General features: G+C 33.4%; 1 protein-coding gene across 2 annotated transcripts; it reads right to left on the reverse strand.

Moving 5' to 3' along the window:
* Positions 1-6,201: 6,201 nt before the first annotated feature.
* Positions 6,202-10,504, reverse strand: LOC130970812 (autophagy-related protein 13b). Of its 2 annotated transcripts, none has more exons than XM_057897008.1 (4): positions 10,304-10,504; positions 8,798-10,164; positions 8,550-8,716; positions 6,202-6,985 (listed from the first exon to the last, which is right to left on the reverse strand). In XM_057897008.1, exons 2-4 carry the CDS (start codon positions 10,136-10,138, stop codon positions 6,637-6,639), a joined length of 1,857 nt encoding a protein of 618 aa, XP_057752991.1. In that variant the 5' UTR covers positions 10,139-10,164; positions 10,304-10,504; the 3' UTR covers positions 6,202-6,636. The 2 variants fall into 2 exon arrangements, with proteins under 2 accessions (XP_057752991.1, XP_057752990.1); XM_057897007.1 differs by having other exon boundaries at positions 6,203-6,985; positions 8,798-10,167; positions 10,304-10,503.
* Positions 10,505-11,189: the final 685 nt, after the last annotated feature.

The following is an 11,189-nucleotide window of genomic DNA, read 5'->3' on the forward strand; positions in this document are numbered from 1 at the left end:
GCACTGTTTATTCATACATTCAAGAATTAAAGAACATGTCCCCATATCAAAGTAACTAGAAAAACTCATAATATATAACTCAAGCCTCATGTATTTTGCTGTTTCTTTTCCTTTCAAAATTTTCTTTAAGTTCAGTGAGCAATACATGAGACATCTTTTAGAAGAAACATAAGATAACAAAATAATTAACTAAACTAAAAAGATACAAAAGACTTTGACGATCATGCAAATACTCAAACAAAGAAATAACAGGAATTGAGATAAAAATACTGAAAAATGGGAAATAGGATAGGCATAAGGTAATGAAGCTCAACCACCTCAATCATGGTGGCTGCTGCTCTCTGCTGAGTCTCCACTCCAGCGCTTCAGCTCCTCTAGCTCACGTCCCTGCCTCTGGTGCTCCTCTGTCAGCTTGTGGAGGATGGCAGATTGGCTTTTATGCTCCTGTTTTAGCTGGTCGATAGTCCATATCAGCTGTCCAATGGATACTGCCAACTAATTTCAGTACTCGAGCGAAGGAAGATCTTGCCCCTGAGGTAATTCAGGCTGCTTCTACTGAGGAGGGAGAACTGGCTCTTGGGGTGGTGCTTGTCCAAATTCCCGAGCATACTCCATACCCCTCTCAATGATCAGTCTATCAACTATAATAAGAATGTCTCTGTCAATCTGAATATTAGCAGCCTCACATAAGCGGGAGATGAGGTGGAGGAAGGCTAAACTAGAAGAAGTGGAGGTCTTTCTGCTATGCTGTATATCTCCAGAGAATTCACACGATGAACCTCCACCTCATTGCCGAGCATGTTGCAGTGAATCGTCACAGCTCTCTCCACAGTAACCTCAGACTGGTTACTAGTGGGGAGGATGGAACACTGAATGAACTCCAGTCATCTTCTAGCAACTGGCTTCAGATCGTGCCTTCCCAGCTGGTATGGTTGGCCCTTGGCATCCTTCCTCCAATGTGCTCTGGGTAGGCATATATCATTGAGGACTTGATCCTGTCTCTGGTCAGCTCTGACCCTTCTAGTGTAGGAGTGAGGATCATCTTTGGATGGAGGTAGCTGAAATATCTCCCTTACTTTCTCAATACCAAACTGGAGGGTGTTCCCTCGGACAATGGTGTGCCAAGTCTTGAACTCGGGATGTGCCTCCTTATATTTGTCAGTCACCCACAAATTTGTGTAGAATTCTCTGACCTTCAGAATTTCAACCTCAGTCACAAGATTAGTCAGAACTTTCTAACCCCTGCTTCGAATCTGTTCCTGAATCTATGGATATTTGTCTAGAAGTTGAAGTGGATATGCCTGATGTTGTAATTGAATCCTCAAATACTTCTTTTGGTGCTATTTCTGAAGATGATGGCTTTGGATTACCTGTTTATGATGGAGACATCGGAACACTTAATGATGATTATGACTTCTAGTGTCTTTGTTTAGTTGAAGTATTGTTTGTTGAATATTGTTTCTTTTGGTTGCAAAACATTGTGTTTGTCATTTATGTGCGTTTTAATTTATTTAGTTATAAACTTTGATATTTGAAGTTGTTTATGACCTTTTAATGATAAATTATGTATTGTTTATTTTGTGAAATTGTTAAATTTTGGATCTTATTAGTTTAAAAATTATTGCATTTAACTTTGTAAAATTATGTATTGAATTTTTTATAATTTTACTCTATATTTAATTAAACCGGTTCAATCATGGTTCAACTCTGATTGAACTATTAAACCATTGAACCAATCACTTGACCGATTCGATGACCGATCTGGTTCTCGCAACCTTGATTTTTCTGATTTTCAATAAATAGAGACTAATCAAATTTAAGATTTTTTATTTATTATAAAATGTATTGAAGCAATTTAAGACTTTTTTAGGATTAAAAATGTAACCACCCTATCCCATGAGGCCTGTGATTTCTGATTCATTACAGCGTTCGCTGACACGCATAGGTTTATATATATATATATATATATATATATATATATATATATATATATATATATATATATAGATAACGAATTAGAATTAGAACGCAAAACTTTTCTTTTAGTATTTCCAAGCAACGAACCTTTTCCGATTCAATTATTCTATGGAATAAGTACTCCCAGAAGATTTTAATAATCTCTTTGGTTGTTCTTAAAGAGAGTTGATGAATAAATTATTGAACCATATTATTTTGATAAGCCAAACTTTTGAACCGGATTGATTCTTTTTTTTCTGGTCCAACCAAACTACCTACCACCCAAATAAACCCAACCCTAGTTAACTCTTATCTCAACACCGCTTGAAACTTAGCTACCAACTATGGTTTCACCTTCTCATATTCACATTGCTACTGTGTTGAAAGAAGGGAGAGACAGGAAGCCATCATCAACAGCTCAGCCCATCCCTCTTTCTTTATAAACAAAGGTAAGTAGCTTCAATTTCTCTTCTTCGCAAAACACACATCACGCAGAAGAAAGGAAAGACCAGTGGCAGAAAAGCAAAGGAAGCAAGAAGAAGGACAACCAAAGTTAAAGCAGGAGTTTCATCCCACTCACCCAGTTAATTCTTCAAGTCCTTCTGTAAAGTAAAAACCAGCAAGTTCATCTTCTTCCCTGATTCCTCTAATTCGAATTTCTGATTAACTCTTTGCTCCACTCTTTTAGTTTGTCCGATTTACGAAACAGCCACCATCATAAACGAGGAAGGGTAAGTAATTTTCCCATGCTTGTGTTTATTTGGGCCGAATGGCCTTGCGGGTATAATAGGGAATGTTGATTTTGTTGCGAATTAGGGTTCAGCGGCAAAAAGGTAGTAGAAGCAAACTTTGTGTGTTTGATCAACAAATAAGGTAAGGGATAATATATATAAAATATCTAGTTTGCAGCTATGTGTACTGTTGATGATTGATGGTTTATCATGTGTTTGTTTAATGAAAAGTGTATAATGAATTTCTGTTATGATAAAAATACAGAAAAGTGAATATGAGTCTAGAGCTAAGTAGGCCCTCACGACGAGTAACACCTGAACATTTGACATTGGTCATGAGTCATGACGTGTCGAAGGTTGGAGTGTTACAAAAAATATCAGAATTTAAAATATTTATTTGAAAAAAATTATAGAATTATGAGTGTAATAATAAAAGAGAATCTTTTAAGATTTGATTCACAGTAAATTTGGAATTAACTTTTGGTATAATTAAATGAGAGAAAATAATTATAGAAAAAATTAATTATATCAATTAAATTAAGAGAGTAATTTACACTCTTTTATCTATACAAATATTAATTATATATTTTTATTTATTTTTTATAATATTTTGGCTACCTAATATTACTCGTAAACTAATTAAACGGTTTATGTTGCTCATAAGTTTGAATCTTAACCATTTATATTTTTTTCTTTTTAGGGGTTTATTTTCATTGCATGTACATATAAATTGTTTGTAAACTAATATTGCGCGATTATTTTATACCTATTTGGTTATATATTTTAGGGTAAAGTATATTTTTTGTTTTTAAAATTTGTCAAAAGTTTTAAAAATAATTTTTAAGTTTTATTTTATTTAAATTTTGTTCCAAAGTTTTTGATTTACATCAAATATACCTCTGTCAGCTAAATTTTTTAAAAATTTAAGATTAGTCTAACAATAATGCACAAAAATTATTCTTGATTTACTTGTGTGGAAGGTTATTTTTATAAAATTGTTGTTAAATTGATCTTAAATCTTTTAAAAAATTAACTATTAGAAATATATTTGATACAAATAAAAAATTTTTAAAATAAAATTAAAACTAAATAAAATTTAATAATATTTTTAAAATTTTTATTAAATTTTAAAAATAAAAAATATATTTTATCTATTTTTTATTGTTTTATTTTAAATTACGGTTTATACAAATTATTTTATTCTACCACGATTTAATAGGGTGTAGATTCAAATCGCATCTTTATACCTATCGATTTAATAGGATGTAAGATTCGAATAAAAAATTACCCTACAATTTTAGGATAAATAAATTATGCACCAAGATACTAAATTATTGTATCTTATGACAATTTAGCATGGGATATGATGAGAATAACACGAGGCCACAATATTTTATCTATATTCTTTTCCTAATAACATTCTTATCACATAAATTAATATAACAGTCTAACTATATATTTTCAAATATTTTTAATAACAAAGTCCAATTAAATTATCTTAAACTCAACAAAAATCACTTTTATTATACTAGTGTGTACATAACGCATTTTAATAATGCAAATATATTTTTCGTCTTCGGCTTCATCTTCGTCTTCGCATTTTTTTTCTTTGCATTCTTCCTTTTTTTTTGCTTTCCTCCTTCTTCGTCTTCGCATTCTTTTTTCTTTGTATTCTTCCTCCTCCTTCTTCTTCGTGTTCTTCCTTCTTATTATTCTTCACGTGTTTTCTCTCAATCGTTATTTTTTTATTGCTACTATTGTTGTTGCATTTTTTCTTTTTCTCTTTTTAATTGAGGTTCATTTGGATGTAGAAATAAATTCCATATATTTTTGTTGATAATTGAGTCTTTTTGACTGCTTGATCAAAATTAACTGATTTCGGTTCATTTGTGAATTAATTGATGTTCACTTGATACTGCTTATAAGTATTGGCCAAATTTTTTATTCCTTAAGTAATTTCGGTTCATTTCTTAGTTTAATTGAGGTTTATTTGGATCCAGAAATAAATTGTATGTGTTTTGTTGATGATTGAGTTTTTTTTATTGCTTGTTCAAAACTGAACTAATTTCGGTTCTTTTGTGTGTTAATTGATGTTCACCTGATGCTGATAAGTATTAACCAAATTTTTTATTCCTTAAATAATTTTAGTTCATTTCTTAGTTTATTTGAAGTTCATATGGATCCAGAAATGAATTCGATGTGTTTTTATTGATGATTGAGTCTTTTTGACTGTTTGTTCAAAACTGAACTAATTGAATGGAATGGAGTGGAATCTAATACAATTGAATAAAGTGATAATGAATAATTTCATTTTTCTTTGCTAAAAAATTTGGTGAATACTTACCAGTAGTATCAAGTGAACCTCAATTAGTACACAAATGAACCAAAATTAGTTTAGATTTAAACAAACAATAAAAAAGACTCAATTATTAACAAAAACACATCAAATTCATTTTTGGATCCAAATGAAGTTTAATTAAACTAAGAAATGAAACGAAATTATTTAAAGAATAAAAATTTGGTCAATACTTATCAACAGCATCAAGTGAACCTCAATTAACACCCAAATAAACCGAAATAAACTAAGAAATGAACTGAAATTATTTAATGACGGCATAGAGAAAATCAGAGCCAATAAAGATGTTTGCAAAATGTTAGTGTTATTGGTGATAACACTAACGAAAGAAAAAGGTAACGAAAAAGGAAAAGAAGAAGAAGAAGACGCAACATCGAGAGAGGAGGAGGAAAAGAAGAAAAAAAGAAAAACTTGCTTGCATGAATTTGGAAAAAAAAAATTGGCGTTTACGTTAAAAGTGAGAAGTTGTTTATATTTAAAAGTCAGTTACGTATAAATGATACGTAAGTGTAGAGAAAATTATAACAATTTGATTAGACTTAATTAAGGAAATTACTTAAATGCAGAATATTATTGATAATATAATATCTACGAAAGTTGATTAGGTCACACATTATACACAAATTACAAAATCATACAACCGATTTACATTAAAATAATAAACACATATAAAACAGTATAACAATCACGTAATATTAGTTTTCAAACAATTTATTTATGTGAGAACCCATTTTTCAATTGAAACACGAGTTAATTAAAATAGTATACCTGTCAATGTATGGGGTAATAAGGCTTTCTACAACCAATGATTGTGTTCACGGTTTTACTTTTTCGTTTTTTAGTATACTATCAAGAAAATGACGTTCGTACTTTATGCCTCAACTCTAAAGTGAAAAATTGGACCGTATTACTAGAAAGGACAATTTTAGAAAGACCCAATACAATGAATACAATAAGATTTAAAGTAATTTGCTTTTCAGTATACTTATAGATCCATCAAGTATTGTTATAGATATCAACATAAATATGTCATGGTTATCACAATTTATATATTGTAAATGATAAATATGATGGGATGTTCATGAAAAATAAAGTTATAATCATAACAGCAGAGATGATACTTTGATATGACCCTAACCAAAGTTCATAAACTTGAGTACAAGATTGGCCAATAAGATCAAATAGCATAGCAAATAAATCTTCTGCCTCGTGTTATATATATATATATATATATATATATATATATATATATATATACAGGAAGTTGACTATTAGCAGTTGCATGTGTGTTACATAGTATAAGGCCCACCATGCCATTGGATAAAAAACCTTTAGATCACACATGATCATCATATTTACACATATTTTCAAAATAGAAAAAGAACATATCTTTCTATTAGCTTAATTTTATCAAGTAAAAAGGTGTGTTTTTGTTTTTAGTGATCCCATTCCACTGTGAACCTTGTTAGGCAGAAGCATAATACAGCATGAATAATTTCCCTTCTAGAACTCCAAAACTGTAGTTTGGGAAGAAGCTGCAACAGAATAGCTTCTCGCATTTCCAAAAGAGAAACCAAACATGCCACAGGTATACTATATCTGGGGCTTACTACCTCGTGTAAGCAACAGGTTTTTCATCTCTCTGTAGCCATGAAACTCTTCCAATGCATCAGTTGTTGTTTTCCTTGTTGCTGTGAGCCCGGAAGACATCATGCTTGCTGGCACTGGTGCTTCTAGAGCTTGAATGTTGTTAGCATTCCAGGTTTCGGGGCGTGTGCTGTGTGACAAGTGTTCAGAAGTAGAGAAATCTTGCCGGAGAGGTGGTGCTTTCTTCAGCATACGTACAAGTGCACCAACAGCAGCATCCTGGGACTTTCTGATGGGAAGGAATCCTCCAGCTTCAAATGCCTCAGCCATATGACCATGATCAAATGATTCCGCCCTGGTTATGCACAAGGGTTCATGTTAACATCAGAAAAACAGTACACCTGACATATTTAGAGTCACCCACAACTTTAAAAAAGCCAAGGAAAACAACTCAGATTACATATTATATATTAGAAAATTTACAATTGTTTAAAATATGATTCATTGTCAGGAGATCATACATGACCTAGTAATTTGAGAGCCTACGAAAGTTAAGTTTTGAATGAAATATCGAATCTAATGACTGAATGGACACTGCTATGCACCCAAGGTAAGTGGAGAACCTACCCTCTAAACCTAGCAGTCAAGGAGAGGAAAGGGGGGAAGAGGGGTGGGGACAACCCCCCTCCGGTCTCTCCCTAACTAGTAAATACCAAAAACAGTATACTACACCACTCGAAGTGGTATTTTGCACTTGACACACTGTACTCAGTGATACATCACTAAGCCTATTCCCAAGTCAGAAACCTTTGCAGGTAGTTTCACACACTTTTTACCAGTGAGCAAACTCATGGAACCAATCCCTCTCCCCCAAAAAAAAATGGTAGAACAGCGTGGATGCAACACACACTTTTTACCAGTGAGCCCGCCGGCAAAAAAAAAACAAAAAACCACCACCACACAAACAACAAAAAGGCAGAACAGGGTGGATGAACCAATGTTGAATTGATTTATTTAAAAATGAAGAGACACCATTAAAGGGAGAAAATCAGAACCAGAAAGCTGATTAATTCAAAATATACATATACCACAAGAATCTATTCTGGAATAGATAGCATTCAATACTGAATGCGGATTAAAAGAAACAATGTCAAAGATGAGACAGAATAAACAAGAACATACAGTGCATCTAAGTCATTTCAGTATCTACTCATTGGTATATAATCTTATAAATATGTGTACAATTTGAAGGAGCAAGTGGACAGATCAAGAGGAAAAGAAGATGCAAAGTTTTTCTCCACAAGCAGTGATGTTCACCAATTTATAATAATAACTGCTTTTAATACTACTTTATTTTTTCTTTTTTTTCTCTCTTACCTATAATTTGATCTTTTCCATTTTAGCTCAATGGACAACAATTAGTTGAGCTCAAAATCATAGTTACCAAACATGCAGTATGGATCCATGTACATCCTATGCTGTTCATACTGGTATTTGGATTGTCATTTTTCTCATGCTTATAACACAACTATTTAGGGAGGGAATCCAGCATCCAAAATACAGTGTGGGAACTACATTATGCAGGATTGTTGAGAGAACCCAAAATTCTGCTTAAATTTATTAGGTTGTTATGTATTATTACTTTATTAGTACTATGTTTCACATAGCATATACTTTGAAATCCAATCGACTGAGAACCTAATAGTATTACCCTAGACTTTCCTGGACCAAACATGACCTTCCAGTTGCATGTAGTTCTCCTGCTCAACCTGAGTTACCCTCGTTATATAGTGATTATGCTATTTTCTTTACAAATTCAAACAACATTATTGGAACCGTAAGCTACTTGACAAAGCATATATCTTGTGTATGAGATTGGCATATAAGGAAGCGTAAATCTGAGCAAATTCACAAAGTACCTGCTGCCTGGATCTGTCAGATCATCATCATCAACATCAAAGGGGCAAGAAAAATCAGTTTCATCAAAATCATCCTGATAAGACCTATTTGAGCTTTGTGGTGAACTGCAAGCTGATATCTTGATTCCAGAGTATTTACGAGGTTCATCTTTTCCAAGAGGAAACAACTGCAAAAGGCATAGCGGACTATTAACAAATCCAATATGTTTGAACCAACGAAAAGTTCATATGGTTAGTATGCAGCATACCTTCTCAGCTGTTGCACCTGTTTGCATTGTGTTCACCCCCCTATCGTTCTTAGAAACACACCTTAAACCTCTAAGTGGAGCAGTTGATGGCAAATTATGCCTGTTAGTGTTGGGGTATCCAGGGGAAACTGCAGCTTCAGCATTAGGTATGCTGACCGGAGCACTTTCAGATCGTAAAAGTGGTTTAGATGGTAATGACCCGGGATAGTATATTGAAGGTGATGGAGAGGGATAACACTCATCAAAACCTGAATTCTTCTTCTGAAACAAGGACATCTCAGTTGGATGAGGGGGCAAACTTGAAGGTGGTAAACGCCGAGAACTTGCATTAGATATAGACGTGTGCGATTCTGAATATGTTGGTGAAGGTGAATAAGTAATGGAAGGAGGTGAGGCTCTCCAATGGTCGTGACTCCAACTATGTCGCCTCAAAAATGGCAATGACGAAGGAGAGCCATGTGATGGCAATCCAGACGGGTACCTCCTCAATGGATCTGGCAATGGACTGCCAACATAGTCAGTTATAACTTGCGGGGACAACGGAGTTGAAGGTTCAGAGCTCACATCCGATGCAGATGGGCGATACATCACCGAAAGGCACAGCCTACCAGAAGAAGCATCCACAGGGGTGAACCCAAATTTCATCATTTCTGCTTCCTCTTTACGGGTGAAGGGCTCACAAAAGGAAGATACCCGGTGAGCAAGAGTAAAGGGACGAATCTGTGCAGACGAATTTAGCTCTCTGAAAATTTTGTAGGCAGGTAGAAGTCGAACAGTGGCATACAAGGACCTCAGAAGTAAAGTTGATTTCTTATACAAGGCATGCAAAGAAACATTACTTGACCTCCTAGTACCAGAACTAGAATCCCTTGTCTTTCTGCTCTCATACTGAACCACCCATCTCTCTACAATCTTTTCAGTGTTTGTGTCAAGTCCCAATTCTTCCTGATCGGTATTCCAGCTGAAAGGGTATCTTTCCTTGAGTGAAGAACTCCTAGGAAGAACCCTTTTGGGGGATAAACTCATGGGGTCCCAGCCAAGAGGCTTTTGCACTAAAATAACATCAATGACTATAAAGTCAAGATTGTTGCGGCGTAAGAGGTCAATGTTATCTATGGCGGCAGGGCAATCACGAAGAGCCAAATTGAACCATTTATCCCTGGGGCGCACGCTGGGGGAGGAGGAAGATGAGGAACATGGAGAGGAGATAGCTTGATCAAGACAGGAACTACGTGAGGAGACAGAAAGTGCCCTTGATTCAAGTATTATATGAATGCTTTTGGCAAAGAACTCTGTTATAATTTGTTCCATCTTAGCAGCTTCCGAGTGTGAGGATGCCATCGAATATGCACCTCACAAGATTAACACTACTACGTTGTTGGGGCAATTAAACAAACACAACAACCACAAAAAACAGCAACACAGTTTTAAACACAATTATAAAATTTGAGAAAGCAATAATAAATAAATAAATGGAGGGAAATTGCGAAAGAATAGAGAATTTACCTGAATCCTTGGCGACAAGAGAAGAGAATAGTAGAGTAGAGTTTCCCCTTCCCTTATCTTGAATTGAATTTGGAAGAGAGACTATTAAGGAATGGACCCCTCTCTGAATACACTTTACTAGTTTACTTACTCCATCATCACACTTTCACTCTCACTCCCTTCTGTTTCTGTATTGTTTTGTGAATAATATTCAACGACCACATTCTAATTACAAGATAATAGAGATAAATCTTGTCTTTTGGAATGTTCACAAGTCATAACAAATATTTAAATTAAAAAAGATAGAACGAGATAAGAATCAATTAAAATTCGGTGAACAGAATAAACTAACGACCATTTTTATAATTAAAAAAAAATAAGAATTATTAATTATATTCTAATCAAATTTTAATAAAATTTCGTATTTTCGGATTTTTAATTTTACTAGTTTAATAGTTGACCATAGAAGGCATATATTTTGTCATTATATAGCACAAATATTTTTTTCAACATTTTATGTGGAGATTTAGGGTGTTAAGGTATGTGAATATGTTTATAGTACAAGATAAGAATTAGGGGATTTTATGATTTAAGATACATGTTTAAGGTAATACAATATCTGCAAGTATGCTTGGTTCATAAATTTCAATGCGCAATGCATTGCTGTATTGCTGAAGGTAGTGTTTCTTGTACGTAGCTTTTGATAAGTGAAATTTACATCCTATTTGAAAAAATTTTTATGATATAAAATTAATTAAATTCTATCCAAAATTAAATTCCAATCAGAATTAAATTAAATTCTAGTATTTAGAATAAATTAGTAAAACTATAAAATTAAATTAAATTTTAGTATTTGGACTATTTATTAAATAAATTAAAATTTTATAATAGACAATTTTATTTTTTT

The sequence above is a fragment of the Arachis stenosperma genome, chromosome 3 (assembly GCF_014773155.1).
Source record: "Arachis stenosperma cultivar V10309 chromosome 3, arast.V10309.gnm1.PFL2, whole genome shotgun sequence".
Classification (NCBI taxonomy): domain Eukaryota; kingdom Viridiplantae; phylum Streptophyta; class Magnoliopsida; order Fabales; family Fabaceae; genus Arachis; species Arachis stenosperma.